At 49.7% G+C, this 15,841-nt stretch overlaps 6 protein-coding genes across 6 annotated transcripts; 2 read left to right on the top strand and 4 right to left on the bottom strand.

The window, feature by feature from the left end:
- Positions 1-36: 36 nt before the first annotated feature.
- ANOM_008452 (SRP9/SRP21 family protein) lies at positions 37-628 on the bottom strand (the record flags this gene model as incomplete). The annotated part of the gene is made up of 2 exons (XM_015553708.1): positions 37-414; positions 557-628. The coding sequence occupies 2 exons, from the start codon at positions 626-628 to the stop codon at positions 37-39; spliced, it is 450 nt and encodes a 149-aa protein (XP_015403682.1).
- A 490-nt stretch (positions 629-1,118) lies between these two features.
- On the bottom strand, positions 1,119-4,448 carry ANOM_008451 (WD40 repeat domain-containing protein; the record flags this gene model as incomplete). The annotated part of the gene is made up of 5 exons (XM_015553707.1): positions 1,119-2,810; positions 2,873-3,429; positions 3,573-3,721; positions 3,800-3,978; positions 4,156-4,448. Coding segments are annotated over 3 exons (2,322 nt in total), but the record flags the coding sequence as incomplete, so codon positions are not given.
- Positions 4,449-5,270: 822 nt separating this feature from the next.
- ANOM_008450 (2-oxo-4-hydroxy-4-carboxy-5-ureidoimidazoline decarboxylase) lies at positions 5,271-5,978 on the bottom strand (the record flags this gene model as incomplete). Its single annotated transcript, XM_015553706.1, has 3 exons — positions 5,552-5,978; positions 5,385-5,484; positions 5,271-5,330 (listed from the first exon to the last, which is right to left on the bottom strand). Exons 1-3 carry the CDS (start codon positions 5,953-5,955, stop codon positions 5,271-5,273), a joined length of 564 nt encoding a protein of 187 aa, XP_015403683.1. The 5' UTR covers positions 5,956-5,978.
- Positions 5,979-7,677: 1,699 nt separating this feature from the next.
- Positions 7,678-11,305, top strand: ANOM_008449 (putative GPI-anchored cell surface glycoprotein; the record flags this gene model as incomplete). Its single annotated transcript, XM_015553705.1, has 4 exons — positions 7,678-7,751; positions 7,866-8,053; positions 8,122-11,151; positions 11,206-11,305. The coding sequence occupies 4 exons, from the start codon at positions 7,678-7,680 to the stop codon at positions 11,247-11,249; spliced, it is 3,336 nt and encodes a 1,111-aa protein (XP_015403673.1). The 3' UTR covers positions 11,250-11,305.
- A 643-nt stretch (positions 11,306-11,948) lies between these two features.
- On the bottom strand, positions 11,949-13,270 carry ANOM_008448 (pseudouridine synthase PUS4; the record flags this gene model as incomplete). Its single annotated transcript, XM_015553704.1, has 2 exons — positions 11,949-13,156; positions 13,237-13,270. 2 exons carry the CDS (start codon positions 13,268-13,270, stop codon positions 11,949-11,951), a joined length of 1,242 nt encoding a protein of 413 aa, XP_015403674.1.
- A 430-nt stretch (positions 13,271-13,700) lies between these two features.
- ANOM_008447 (uncharacterized protein) lies at positions 13,701-15,731 on the top strand (the record flags this gene model as incomplete). Its single annotated transcript, XM_015553703.1, has 4 exons — positions 13,701-13,998; positions 14,076-14,344; positions 14,417-14,575; positions 14,628-15,731. Coding segments are annotated over 4 exons (1,830 nt in total), but the record flags the coding sequence as incomplete, so codon positions are not given.
- Positions 15,732-15,841: the final 110 nt, after the last annotated feature.

The following is a 15,841-nucleotide window of genomic DNA, read 5'->3' as shown; positions in this document are numbered from 1 at the left end:
AAAAAAAAAAAAAAAACTGGACCAATAAAAGAAGAATCACCTCTTCCCTTTTCCACCCTTCTTCTTTCCCTTCCCGCCCTTATTCCCCTCTGTCTTCGCCGCAGGCGTAGAACCCGTGGCCTCTTCCGGCGCATCAGTCATCTCCACATCACCACCAGCCTGCGCTACCGGCGCAGCAGCCGCATTCCCCAATCCCAGCGCAGCCACATCTGCACCGCCCGCTAGCTTTCCCAGAGATGTAATCAACCGCCCTACCTCGGCGGCTTTGTTCGTGCGGTATTTCAGGCAGATTCCGGAGGTTGGGTTGAAGGTCTTTAGTGTGAGGGATGCGATTGGGGGCGTTGGTGTTGTTGATTCGTCGGTTGGTTTGGGCTTTTGAGAGGAGGGGAAGTTATATTTTGTGGTTATGCGGGTCTGTGGTTTGGTTTCATTTTTGTTAGTTGGGTGGTGGTATGCTAGGTTTGGGGTGGTTTGGAGTGAGAAAGGTTCTTGGAGTGGGGGTTTCTTGGCTCCTGGGACTGTGGGCTTGGGAATTGGATGTGTGAGTGAGGCGTACGTCGTTTGGGTATGCTTCGAGGAGGAGCGCTGATTGTTCCAGGTAGGCCTGGGAGGTGGGAAGGTATGGCATGTTTTGTGGTTGTGGTGTTGGTCTGGGGTCGCAGTGGTTTTCTGAATACTATTTGAGGATGTATCGATTGAGGGTATTTTGGGTAATAGAGGAGGCTTTGAAGGTTTTTTATGTGTTTGTTGGGTGGTGAGGTATAATGGTGAATGGAGGTGTGATTAACGGTGGAGTGCGGACAGTTTGCTTGCAATTGTCAGTAGTCGGGTCTTGGCGGAGAGCAGTGGATTTATTATCTACGATGCGTGTCAGGTACTATTTCCCGCCTGTTTTAATCCTCGATAACTTGGCAAAGTCTGCCTTTTGTACATACATTTAATCATTTGTCTCATATCCTAAATACATCCTATCATCTAGTACATATATACCAGACCTCCATCGCGTTCCCGTAAATGCATTATTATGAACACCCGCCAATGCAATATTTGCCAAAATGGGAGATACTCGAAGAGCCAAAAGAAAGGAAAACATCAGATCATAAATATCACAAAAAGAATCAGTCAATAGCGTTGGAGCATCGCGCGCAGATCAATTTCTGCTTCCCATTTCGTCCTTTCGTGGCTCGGAAATTCGTTCCCTCACAGTTGTCACACCGGAGCACATCTTCACTCTCATCTCCCTCCCCGTTTGACGATGCGTAATCACTACTCAGGACACTACCAACACTCGGCTGACGCCGCGCGGGCACAGAAAGTCGATTGGGATCGAGAAGACGAGGGGACTCTCGATTCCGCACAGCTAATGCGTCTCCCGCGATCCTTTTGTAGAAAGCATAGCTGTGGTCGCCTTGTAGCCACAGAGGGTTGTCCTCATCTGGTTGCTTGTCAGCAGCCAATAAGGGTGCTGCCTGGAGTGCCTTCGGGGCATTAGCTGCACCACTGCGTCCTGGCACCTCTGTGGTCGATGCGGCGCTATCCAACGAAGTCTTGTACTCTGTAGAGGTTTTGTACGCGGAAGGCGGAGGGGAAATAGTATACCCAGAGCGCGATCCACGTCGTTTGGGGCTCGAGTACTGCGACCGATCGGCGAGCCTCTGAGGGGATGGGCTCCGAGTCCGTGTCCCTGGGTGATGACCATCTTTTCGCTCCGTGTGGCCGATCACCGAGTTGCGCCAGGAGATGATGCGCTCAGAGGGGGTCTTATGGGATGATTCCTTTCCAATAGATGATGCAATACTGTGCCGTGCGGAGTTTGTGCGCCGTAGCAGTCTGCGAGAAATCGTCGAATGCGTATCCCAGCTTTCAAAGCGCCGTTTGTGGTAGGCGCAATCTTGTCGCAGGATCTTGATCTTTCCGGAGTAGTCGGCTACTATGAGAATATTCCCTCCCGGATGGGTCGAGCGAGCAAGGTACGCTGGCGATTCCTGAGCCTGTTTGCTAGCTACCGAGTTGCGACGAGGTCCGTTCCCTTTCGAGCTACCTAGGGTCACGGGCGGCGGGTTGCAGAAATCGTAAATCGGATCTTCCGAAAATCCTAGTGTCTGTTTCGTTTTCGAGGGAGCCATGATAGCCACCGTCACCATGGCCGACTGTGGTTCCACAACTTCTACGGCACGCTTGTCCGAGTCCTTCTCAATAGGAGCTGTCGGCCATAGATAAGCCCGGCGATCCTCACTTCCACAGATGACATGTTTTCCATCATCGCTGAAGGAAGCGCGGATCTGGCTGCATGTATTTTCATTGCCGCGGAATTTTGCCTCCAGGGTCCGGTCTCTGAAGTTGTACATTCGAATCCGAGAATCGTTGCTGGTGATTAGTAGCTTCACCTCGCCCTGAGGGTCACCCTTAGGGAAGACAGCAGTATCAATTCCTGTAATTTTGCTGCCTTTAGCATTGCGTCCACGTGCTGAGCGGACATGGAACTGCGTGATTGGTTTAAGGCCGTCGGTTTCATAGATATTGCACATTCCGTTTAGGCAACCAGCAATCGAATGCCGACCATCCGGAGTGAAAGCGACCGATGTTATCATATCGGGAACCGTCACCATAAATGCCACACTTTTATCCGGGATACTCCAAAGCCGAAGTTTCGTGTCAAGTGAGCCTGCAAGGAAAAACCGGTCATCCCGGGGATGGAATTGAATCGAGGTAACGAAGTCGCTATGTTTGAATATACACAGACACTCAGGTCGGCTCACATGCCACAGCCGGACCGTCTTGTCCATGGAAGAAGAAAGGAGAAAGTTATTCTGTTGAGATGTTAGATTGGCGACGGATGACTCGGTCTGACATTTGTTAATGACAGACATACCTTGCTCCAACTTAGATCAAGCACGCTACCTATGTGACCCTCGTACACCTGGACTGGCTTCGCCTTGAACACCGGTGCTTTTAACTGAGGAGGTTCATCACTATGCTGACTCCCATCTTCGTCTAAATCGGGTTCATGGCGGTCCTCCGGTGAAGTAATAACTGCCCAAACCCGGACCTTACCATCTTGGCCGGCAGCCGCCAGATATTTGCCGTCATTGGAGAACACTAGAGCCCACACTGCTTTCCCTGTGTTTTTACTGCTTCTTGCCCCCGCTACTGAAGACGACCCATCTTTTTCGGATGAATTTGACACATCATCTGCACCTTCAAGCTCCTGCGCCACGAAGACTCGACTGAAGGTTTTCTCTTTCTTATAATGTGCCCTGACCCGGATGTACTTTGGAGGACGGGGAACTCGTGGAAAGAAGCCTATTGGTTGCGTAGTGTCCATACGAGCAGTATCCGGTTCAGAGACATCGTCGTCGTCGTCGAGAATTTGATCCTTTTTTTTACCGCCAATGATCCGGCTGAGAAACGATACGCCTTTTCTACTCATTCAAAGTGGTTCGATTAGCTTTCGAAAGGAAATGCAGAAAAGCAAACGTGCATTATCTTGCAGTGCGGGGTATATCAAGAAAAGTGAAAGAGTAGCTAGAGAAACATGACAGATCCCTGCTGAACATAGGCACGGCACTCACTTGGACGGCTTGCGGTGTAGCGCGGCATCTCCTCGGATTGGGTCTTGTTCAGGTAGCCTGTCAGTTCCGCCAGCTTCCGCCTCGTATGACGCCCTTCCGAGGAGCTTTAAAGGGATCGACTTCTCGGTATTGGTGCGTTTAATAATATGCTGCATGATGCAGGTTTGATCAGCAACTGGTGCACCCACAACACACACACGAGCGATCTAGTGACTTGCTATTCGTACCTGCGACAACGGATCTATTGCGCTGGAGTCGGCGTTAACCTCGACAAGGGTCGGAGAAGAGAGCGAACTCCTAGTGACTCCGATAGAGGCATTACTTTGGCCCTGACCTGACCGAGAATTCTTTCGAGTATCCAGCGGGTTGCCACTGAGGGATGACGCTACATCGGACGGAGCCGATCCTATATAGAGAGCGCATAAGCATGGGTGACAGAAATGCGGGCATAATGCGCCTTTGTCGTTTGTTTGACGTCGCCGCAGGTCATTGACATGTGAAAGGAATCAAGGGGTGAAAGTTCGGACAGTATCATGATTTCGAAACTTGTCAGGTATAAAGCCATCGAGACAACTGGACATACCGATAGGGAACGACTGAGACGTCCGCAGCAGCCCCGGCTTTGCCTCATTAGGACTACCGCTATCCTTATTGATTGTAAGGTTGCTGCCATTCCTCTTAAGAGTCGAAGAAGAGCCGGTTGCAAGGTTGGTGACGATCGCGGGGATAGGCAAGGCGCGCGACGCCGAAGCTCCTCGGCTGTCAATCTCCTTGGGCGCTCGCAAAGCCTCCGTCATGGTTAGGGCGGCGCCCCAGAATGCGCATGTGGAATCGGAAACGTTTGGCGGGAATACCACCGTATGGTGGGAAAAGAGAAAAGAAAAAGAAATTACTTGGAGTTTGCGAGAGATTATGGAGACCGAGAGGAAACACGGCAATATCCGGATGAAGCGGAGATTAGAATGACATCAAGGGTCCCGGCATTGACCCTTAGATAATTTTTCCCTAGTATTTTGATTTGGTTTTGCATGGCATTTTCTTAGTCGCAAACAGTTTTAGTTCGGGGGCGAGAAAAGTCGCATTCTGGAACGACCCATTGAAAAGCGACGGCGCGGGACGGTTGGTAAGATGGAAACGCAGGAGAACTTAAGAAGTCTCTGATCCTTTCTCAAAGTACTAGTACCAAGAAATCGAGGTAAAGATAGCAATACATCGGCAAGGTTTCTGCGCAAGTCTGCTCCTGTCATGCAAGTCAAGCATTTTAAAGATCAGGGCGTGGGGTTCGGTTTTGGTAGCTAAAAATACTTGGATTACTTCGATGGTGTCATAGGTGGTTCCACGCCCCATTCCGTAATTATTATTGCCAAGGAATTAAGGGCCACAATCTATGATTCAGTGACTGACCCTGTTATCTCCGCATTCATTCAATTCATAGTATCATTTTCTAGAAGACATGACACGTTATGCGAGCTCTTTTCTGATTATACAACGGCCAAGCAGAGTTGAATTGGTCTCCACATTGGTTGCCATAGCTACAACGCTTGAGCACCACTCACGCGATCGTGACTGGATGTCTGCGTTGAACGAGAAGGCCCTTGGACTGGAATTCTCCTGTGACCACGAGCTATCCTAATTTGACGATGCTTAATTGCGGCGATATACTCAGATTAATCCGCCTATAGTGTGTTCTTCAGGGATCTATATCCGCGACACCTGTTCCAACTTTCGGGCCCGATCTTTAGCTATATCACACATTGCCTAAGTCCGTAGATTAGTACTCTCAATCGGTCACGCGAGCACGATACAACTTACCTGGATAGTTTCTTCTATCTCCCTCTCGGCATCGCCTCTGTCAATTCTTTGTCGCATCTCCACCATGATAACGTCTCGGGTCCGTCCATTGACAAAAGTTCTAGAACCGGGAAGAACAAACGTCGAATTAGTCTTCATCTTTGACAGGATAGGACTGAGACACGAACACAAATCTTAATCCAGGGAATTTCTCCTCGTATTCAGCGTTCAGCAGTTGCAATCGTTCCGCTAGCTCCTCTGTGCCTGTGTTCAACTGCGCTTGTTCCTTTTTGCTCAATTCACTTAGATGCTCGGATTGCGCCACCTTCGGTCGTCCTAGACGGGGATGCGATCCCAAAATTCCGACCAGAACGGCTTTATCAGTCGGCGAATTTGCCGCAGATAGAGCGGACATGCGGCCTCCGACGGCATCAATCAGACTAGCATATGAGGAGAATGTCTGATTGGCCAGGACAGGAGCCATCAGCGCATGAAGCTCCGGCGATGGCTCAAAGAGCGTGTCGAGCACCTGGAACTGTTGTTCCTGTGGGAGCGAGGTGAGCGACGACGGCGAGGGGAGATTGGGAGACATGGCGATCTATGCGCGGAAATATTCCAGTGTAGTAGTTTCTGTGCAAACACAATGCTGAAATTACAGTTGAGGTAGCGCTTCTGTTAAAAATTGGTTGGGTTTCGATATATAGTGAGGTCGATGGTCCCCGCATCGGCAGTCTCCGAGCAAGGCGGAGATCTCCAGCGCGGAAAGCATGGTACAGAGTAGGGCGAGTATGTGGGGAATTGAAGATTGAAGGGTTTATTCCACTTTTTTTTTATGCAATATTCTTAGTATTAGAATTTGGGCATCGTTGTTGTTTGTGCGACTAGTTAAAAGCTTAAGGCAAGCCCACCAACTAGTGAAAAAGTGAAGAATCTATGGCGGCATTATCTGTCTTCTAGAAGCACTCGATGAGATACTATTTTGGGGGTTAAGGTTTGTATTTCTTGACAAAGGATTGGCCTGATCGGATTGATTAGATTCTTTACCTTTATCCATTTATCACCAGGACAAACTAATCATTACAGAGTTCAGAGGTCCTAGATAACACAATACGAAGCCCTCTAGTATTCCCAACGGGGGAATATTTCATAATCTCGGCTACCCTGGCATTTAGGTCCGAATGAGCATCACCTGTACGTCCATACAACAATACAATTCATCAAAAGTCAAAGGTCTACTATTGATGCGTTCCACGATGTCGGCTACTATTTTGACGTTATGAAGAGATACGAATAAAAAAATATTGTGCAACGGAAGATACTGAATACATCCATATTTTACAAGTGCAAGGTATGTACATACAGGACATGAATAAAAGGAGGTCGCAATTGATGTGATCCCCCTTACTGAGTTATAGTACTGTCTTTGGCGTGCCCCGATTGGGAGTCAATAATTGACTTCCTAGGGCGTTGACTCCTATTCGGGGGAAGCGCAACTTGCCTAAAAATATTGGATACTTATTGGGCAGTTTAAGGGCGAGCGAGAAGTGCGGAGTAGGTAGACAATAGATATATGGTAATTTACCCGTGTACTCCGTACGTTCGTGGTACCAAATCTGTATGTGTTCCATAGGGGCAAAGGACCCGAATCCTCTGTTAGTAGCTGCGATCATCCCTCATTCATCTTCGATCGAATTCAAGGCCGATTGTAGTATGCTCGGTTCTGGTGCTCTCAACGGATTCTCGATACCATTATTGATGAGACCAACGCTACAATACTTTGGAGTACACAGTACATCGATTATGGTTCACGTTTCATAGAACCAGCTGAGTTTGTACCTGAACCAAACGAGGAGGTTCATTCAACAATCCATTCGTTGGTTTCCATCGCGGGCCAAGAAAACGTGGAGACGAGAAGTGGAGGTTATCGGACCATCCACTAAGAATAGCCCCTGAACTCCTGAGAGGTTCGTGAAATACACACCACCGTCTCAACTTGCCTCCGTTCAATGATCCTGATATCTAATTTCCCGTACTAGTTGTCCAGCCTGGGGGTGATCTCGGCTCGCAGGAGGCTGTCCTTCTGCTACTTTTCCAGATCATACCTACCTTCTGGCTAGAACGCTCTCTTCTTCTTGTGTTTTACAATCTTCAGTCGTCCCTCTTTACATTTTGTCCCCTCCCCCTCTTTCCTTTCAGACACCAGACTCACTCGCTACACTTCGTGGTTCACACCGTGGTACCTCTTTTTATTTCTATTTTTATCTCTATCATTCTTCTTCTCCGATAAAGTCTCGCCTCCCATGCAGTTCTCGTCATGTCTCTCAATGGGCTAGATAATCCCGCTGTCATAGAAGCCTATCAAACCGCTTTAAGCGAAGCGGGAGGATGGTAAGTCAAGTCCTGTTTCCACTACTCCCGGCGCAATTGATGTTTCACGGATACGTGCATCGAAAATTCACAGTATGATTAAGGCAACGGCTGATCATCCCTTCCCGCATCTAGGTTTCTTCTCCAATATGTGTCAAGGGATGAAGTGGCTCTACTCGATCGGGGGACTGGCGGGGTGCCCGACGTACGGAATGCGATCGACGGTTATGAAGAAAAGTCTCCGCTTTATGGATTCCTACAATATCGTCGCAGGAAGGTAGTGCTGAGCTATCTGCCGGAGGGTATCTCTCGTCTCGTACAAGGTATATATCCTTATCACCCATCGTCCCAATCTCCACTCTTACTGACGAGGTCTTGCACCCACCCTCAGCCCGTACAACCGTGCAGTTTCAGTCGATTCTCGATAAATTCTCTCCACATGATACAGTATTCTCTCTTTCGCAGCCATTGGAGCTCACTGAGAGCGCACTATCTTCCGCATGTCTACTACATACCGCTTCAGGTTCTATCACCTCCTCCTCGAATTCCCTCCGCCGTCGCAGGCTGATGGAAATCGCGGAAGATGCAGAGGAAACCCCCGGAAGCAAAGACGCTTCGCCACCCTCAGTCTCGACCAAGGACTTTCGGCAAAGATCCTTCAGCCAACTATCAGACGCAACCATCATCGCCTCGCCGGTTGCATCCGATGCACACTCTATTCGCCATGGCACCGAGACATCATCGTCGACGAAAACCCCGGATGATACCCAAGCCAACGATCGTCCTCCTTCGATTGCCGGCGATCACCACTCCGAGCGTCCGGCTTCGCGAAAAACCTCGCGGGACGAGCTGTCATACTCCGAGCCCCGAAGGTCTAGTCAATCTGCTAGGCCATCTTTAAAAGATTTGGAACGCACAGGTGTGTACAAACCAAAAGTTAAGCGTGGTCCTCGGCCTTCGGTAGATGAAAGTGGACGGCCACGCACTGCAGGGAATCTGTCACGCAGCGCAGAACAGCGACCGGTCGCGTCCTTGCCAGCTGGCATGCGGTCGTCTTCTCTGCGGAGGAGCAATCCTAGTCCCGCTCGTCCCCGATCCCAGGGAAGCACCGTAGCATCTATGTCTGGACGAACGGTCCCTCCCGTGCCTCCTTTACTCGTACCTCCCCTGTCAATGCCTATTTCTAGACCCCAGCTATCGCCTGGCGCCAAGTCATTAAGCGCATTATCATCCTCCGGAACATCCCAGGAAAGGGAACGGTTAATGAAAGCACTTCAGCTACGGAAAACACAGATGGAGAAAAAGGCAAAAGAAGGGAAGAAAATTCATCGAGATGTTGAAGAGAGAAAAGAATCACAATTCGACCCGATCGAGGACAAGGAGAACATTAGTCATGCTCATGACAACATGAAGCGTGTTCAAGCGGACGAGAATAAGGCTATTGTTCAAGAGCATAGCAAGGGTCCCCTGTCGGAGACTCAGCCTTCCGTTGTTCCAGAACCAGTCGAGGTACACGATGAGCACAAGAAAGCCGTTTCGGAGACCGTAATCTCGGAATCAACCCCTGACATGCCGATCACTGATCTACGAGTCATTTCTGAAACAAGTGCGGAAAATAAGGACGATGATAAAGAGCTTTCAAATACGGGCCACTGTCAAGCTGCAGAGTCGGCTTCTGTTCTTGAAGATGACGTTGTTGAAGAGGATTTGACTAAGTCAATTGACGAAGAGACTAAAAGTGGTCCCGGCTCGCCTAGCGCGACCAAAGAAGTCCCACTTGAGGAGAGGTCCCTCAACATTCCAGACGAAGAAATTGCCGTGCGTTCTCCACCAGCCGAGAATCCTCTTGCTCCTGTTGAACAGGAGACCGACGCCATTGGAGAACCTGCCGAGTCTGCCCTGCCTCAGTCCATCCCCGTACTTTCGACCCCTGATTCTCGCACAAGTCACCCTTCCGATTCCCCGACAACCCACGATCCTCACGTTACTGAGACACAGAATGACCTGACCCCTGAAGTATTGGTCACGGAGCAAAAGGACATCGATACCCGGAAAGAGAAGCGTAGACCTCACCTTGAACCCATTCAAGTGCCAACACCGGATTATTCGGATGACGATAATCTTTCCGATGATTCATTCATGGAAGAATTAAAGAGCGCCACACTAGAGGAAGCCAAGCCCATTTCAGTTGGGAGCTCACCGCTATCCCCGGGCTATTCTAATAATGGAAACGACCGAAGCCCCCCTGATGCATGGAAAAATTCACGAGCGGTTTCCAACCCAAGTGCTATTGGACGCCAACTACCCAACATACAAGCACTAGCTGTGGGAAGGTCTGTGTCGACATCTTACAATGAAGTTGACAGCTCTGTCCTGGTGGCGAAGAAAATCAATGTGTCTTCGGGCATCTCAAAGCGCATCGCAGCCTTGGAGAAATTTTCGAGCCGGAGCGATGCGCAACCAAGCACCAATCAAACCTTAGCAGCACCTTCGTCGGCTTCCTTCGAGGCTCTCAGGAAGAGAGCCTCCGTCTCATTGAATGGTAATTCAGACTCAGCGCTAGGATCTAGGCATGGATCGTTCACTCCTGAAAGTTTTTCTCGAGCTTCCAGCGTGAGGCGCCCCGACTCACAATCTAGTGCAAGCGTCAAACGTACAAATTCAGTGTCGGTCACAGCCCGGATAATTCGTGATTCAAATACTACACCAGGGGATTCCAAGGCCGATCCTTCGGAGAACAGCGTGCTTGATCTCCACGCTAGTCCACTGATAGTTGAACATAACACCCGCGACTCTCCTTCGCCCGATCCATCGCCAGAACCTATGGCTAGCGAGTCGAAAGAGCGCAGCATGTCTACATCTTCGGTTGGCTCGAGTACCCAGCCTCCTGCGCCGTCAATGCCACGCTCAGATAGTCGGATGTCTATCTCTTCTGTCTCCAAGAATGAAGACGCTTCAAAACCTGTCGTGGATGCCCCTTTGTCTCCCGAAGGAAAGAAAGAGTCTCGCGCATCTCGACTTCTTCGTCGTATGTCATCTATCACCTCAACTTCGCGGAAGATTCCATTTAGCTCACTAGGCCCGGTGGTTAAAGAAGAAAGCACGCCGCTTGATACAGGAGTCGAAATCCCGCAGGCAGTCGATATCGGAGAGGTCAATGTTCAGTTCCCCGATACGCTCCTCTGGAAGCGACGATTTGTTCGCGTTGATGATAAGGGGTACTTGGTTCTGACTCCTGGAAATATCGATTCAAGTAACCGTAACATGGTCAAACGATATCATCTAAGTGAATTTAGGACGCCCGCTTTGCCGGATGAGGATCGACAGGAGCTTCCCAACAGTATTTTGCTGGATTTCCTCGACGGCAGCACACTTCAATGCGCCTGCGAATCACGACAAGGGCAAGCCTTTGTCCTTCGAAGTAAGTTTCCTCGCCTGCAGCATAATCGAATGTGTGGTAACTGACTGTGATTAGCCCTTGTCGATGCTCACAGCGCCCATCAACAACTGTCTCAATAAATCCTCAAACACCCTTACATTCTTTTAAGCTGTATACAAATACACACTGTCTTCGAGCCTTCGTCCGTCTTTTTGTCTTGTTTCCTTTTGGTATCTGAGTTTTCAGCGGTATACCCCTCTAAAAACGGTTTCCCTTTGTTTACCAGCTGTTCCTACTTAGTTCTCAGCAGTCAGATTTTACATTTCTCTTGAACCTTAGAGCGTGTTTTCCTTATTGGCTTTTAATTGTTACTTGATGAGATGCATGATCTTATGATTTAGACCTATTGCCTAACAGCGAACCAAACGCTGTTGACACAGGGAGGATCAGTAACTGACTTGTCATCTTCATTCCTTCCTTTTTATACCCTATTAAATTCTTGGGTATAGAGTGATTGATTCATTCTACATCTAGAGTTATTGCTGGATTTGGATACCTACATGGGTTATCAGGCCTCGATACCTATCGATGCCAACATATTAACGGCAATACATTGAAAAGTTCAACTCGTCTTGTCTCTTTTCCTTAAATGTGTATACATTCGTCATTTTCTCTGTCGACAATCTTGGACATATGATACATTTGCAAGACTTTTGAATTTTATTCGCCCCGTATACGCCTGATAATAGTACAACACTCACATAGTTACACGGATCCATGCTATATCCAAGTAATTATACTCATCTGCAAAGACCACTGAGGCTTCAGTCTATGTATGGTTAGTTTTGATCGACAGTGGCCTCGGCCGCCCTTTTCTTCTCCCACTGTTCCAAGAACTGCTGTACCTTGGGTCCCCAAACCTCTTCACCAGCCTCCAGATCCCGATACTCAAGTACCTTGTCAGCACCAAGTTCGAAATCTGCCTGACGGGTCCGGATGAGTTCACTCATCAGTCCACAGCTGCCAACGGCCTTGCCCAGGTCATGTGCCAAGGAACGGACATAGAAGCCCGACGAGACGGTCATGATGATCTTAACAGCCGCGGATTTCGGCTGAGGGGCAGACTCAGCCTTCTCTGGCAACGCATCTGACTTCTCTTCTGTTGTTTCTGGGGCATTTGACGACGATTGCTCGGTCTGTGCCGGGACCGCTTCGCCTTCAGCAGCCTTCTGCTTCTTCACGGCCGGAGATTTCTCACCTTCGGTCGTGACTGGGGCATTATCTTCAGCTGCATTGGGGCTATCCGGAGGGGGTGGTGTCTTGCGTTTTGTCGAAGCCGAAGCATCTTGCTCGACTGTCTTCTCGGCTGATCCTGCAGCTTCGGCGGACGGCGCAACAGGTAGAGCATCATCTCTCGCGAGGAGTTTCTCGGCGACCGCCTTCTCCTCAGCAGCGGCCTCTTGTTCAGGCCATTTGAAGTCATGTGTACCAGGCTCATACCACTCGAGAATACGCAGATCCGTCACCTCGACGGGTCTCTCCTGGATCTCAATCGGCGGCTCCTTGCCCTCACGCGCGTATTCATAAAGCGGCTTGCCCTTGACCTTCAAGGCCGAAAAGATAGGTGGGCGTTGCATGATCTTTCCCCGAAACTGCTCCAGCGCCTTCTCAACCATTTCGCGCGTAACATGCTCATATGGAGCCCGCCGGACGACCTTGCCCAACCGATCGTAGGTATCTGTCTCGGCCCCGAAAAGTACAATTGTTTCGTAGGTTTTTGTACATCCCAGGAAGTCAGGGAGCTGTTTGGTACCTTTGCCGACACCGGTGACTAACACACCGGTTGCCAGAGGATCGAGGGTTCCTCCATGACCGATTTTGACATCCAGGCGTTGCGTGCGGCGCCGTCTGCGCTGGTTTTTGCTTTCGCGGTCTCGGCGAGCGCGCTCGGTTTCTAACCAAGGCTTGAAGAGCTTCGAAGGGTTGAAATGGTGTTGGAGGGTGCGGATGACATCGGCGGAAGTAACTCCTTGGGGTTTATGGACGGCTATTGCAGTTGTTAGCTTGCTGTTAATTGCCAAAATACTTATAATTTGAGTGAAAGAAAATGTGATGTGGCGAACATACCGAAAACACCTTCGTAGATCTTTTCTCCAGACATCGTGGTTCGAAATAGCCTAAAGCCCGGGCGGAATCCCATCAGCGCGGGGGAGGAGGAATTGGAGAAGGAGAGTGAAGGAGGAGCTTAGGCAATGTTGTATGCGACCAAGTCTAGAAACAGACAACTCAATTGACCCGCAGCTCTGCTTATCCAAGAACGAAAGAAGCTCAAATCTATCAACTGAACAACCACAGCACGGAACTGAAGCTGCGACTGAAGAAAAAACAGCGGCGGGTTTGCGCCCGCTTGCAAAAGGCGTAAACTCGTAATACAGCCTTCCGTATGGACCGCGTAAGATACGGAATTCATGAGTAGTGCACAATGGGTACCGCCTGGTAATTACAAGACTCAATAAATACAGAACCATCGTCTACTCTTTAGACTCTCTGGAGTCTCAACAACGTCTGTCAATATCACCCGTTCTTCTTTATCTCATCCCGTTTCTCGTTGTATCGGTTTTCAAGAGCCTCTTTGTGACCCCTTTCTTGCATGTCGGCCAAGGCATCATGCTGCCTCCGGAGACATGACATCGCGAGAAGATAGTGTCCTGGCCGCCAGAGACCCGTCTCTTGCTGACGAGAACGACTGGGAAGAGTTCAGTCTATCCGAGGTCAGAGTCCTGGTCCCGGGCAAATCCCGCTATGCGAACCTCCTCACGGCCTCCCCGGACAATCCTGTTCAGGTAACCGGGTGCTTGGATGAGGTGGAGGAGGAGCAGGAGTCCCTCGGTGCGTTCCGATCTACATCAGCTCACATACCATAGTTCATGTCCCCCTCATTCTGACACATCAATCGCTGGAGTTAGTGCTCGACCAAGACTACCTTACGAAACGAATTGTTCTAGAAAACGTTACGCATTACGCTTACGGCCAACATGATGATGGCGAGGTCGGCATCTGGGTTGCCGGCCGCGCGGGCTGGTTCTCCATCTCACCTGCGAGGGGTTACCGGCCTATGTTCAATGATGTGGTGGAGGCCATCGATTTACTATATTTCTTAGCGGACCGACACCAGAAAAGGCGGCGGAGCAAGCGGAGGAATCGGACTCCGAGCGTTGAATACTTGTGCGAGGAGGTTAGTGGATTCCCCATCTATGCGCTTGTGGTGAAGGGAATATCGTCACTAACGTTAGAACCCCTGGGATAGTACGTGAACCATACGCATGGGATTTGCGAGGATAATGACGATTCGGCCGAAGTCTTCTACAAACATCATCACTTCCTACTTACCCGAATGCTGAAGGGTGAGGAGGATGTTCAATGGGTCGATACAGACATTTTTGCGCACCTCCGTGAAAAGTTTCCGGTACTTGTCCTTCTCCTGCAGTATCAGTCACGGTGGCTTACTTGATGGTTAGGAGGACTACGAAGAGATTAAGGCCGAATTAGAGCCACCGAAGGCAGAATCAGAGCCCGAAGAAGACGAAGCCAACGATGAACCGGAGGCAACCCATGAACCAGACCCGACCGCGGTCTCCAAAACGCAAACAGAGGCCATTTACCAAGTGATACTTGACCTAAAGGAGGCCGGACACTTGGCGAAACGCCAGTTAAATCTTGATCTTGTTGCCTCCACGATAGTGGGGCGCTTCGAGATCGATAGTGCGGAATATGCCCAAGACCTCATAGCAGCAAAAGCCGATGCAATCATAGAACTCATGGATGAGGCGAAAACTTCGACTTTTGATTGGTCACGCAAGGTCATATACCGAGAATTGAAAGCCGCCGCGAAGAAACACGACGTGCAACAAGTAGCATTCACTCCACTACGGCCTCGTCTATCCAACGAAGATGGGTCCTCTGAGGATGACAGCGAGCGTGACGAAGAACAACCCAGGCCGCGAAGGCGCCGAGTCCGTAAATCTGTGCTGCGCCCTAAAAGCGCGATCGCTAGCAAGAAGATTGGCAAGCGAACGAGGAGTGCCGCCGCAGCGGACGATGAAGATCTTTCGGATAACCCTGATGCAATGGATGAATTTCAAACTCCCAGCAAAGTGCGTGGTCATGATCTTGTCCGCGATCCTTTATCTACGCGGGCGAAACGCAGAACCCGTTCGATGCTCTCCAACCCCGAAACCACACCTTTTCAGAAGGTGCCCGCGCTACAGGAAATTCTCCAAAGTCGCAATACATCGGTCTCTGTCGGTGACCAGGCACCCTCGGAGTCAGACACCCCTAACGGTAATGAATCAACATCCGATACATGGGTTTGTCAAGCTCGGGGTTGTGGCCATGTTATTCACAAGAGCAATACAAAACATGGCAAGGAGCTGATCCGGGTTCATTCACTAGAGCATGCAGATGATGCCAAGGTCAAAATGGACCTGGTCTTTTCAGAACACCAGCTTAATCTAGGGTTTCGTGTCGATAATCTCCTTGAGCATATTCGGGGAATGGGTGGTTTAGATATTACAGCAGCCATGGACGGGGCAACAAACGGGACTACCGGGATTGGAGCATAGCTGCAAGGCAGTACTTATGATTTTGATAATATCCCTATTCAATATGAGCATAACCCCTTTTTTTTTCCCTCTTTGTTCACTGCTGGATTGAACCAGTGATTGTAGGGCTT

The sequence above is a fragment of the Aspergillus nomiae genome (assembly GCF_001204775.2).
Source record: "Aspergillus nomiae NRRL 13137 chromosome Unknown contig00318, whole genome shotgun sequence".
Lineage (NCBI taxonomy): Eukaryota > Fungi > Ascomycota > Eurotiomycetes > Eurotiales > Aspergillaceae > Aspergillus > Aspergillus nomiae.
This window is presented reverse-complemented; position numbering and strand designations above follow the sequence as displayed.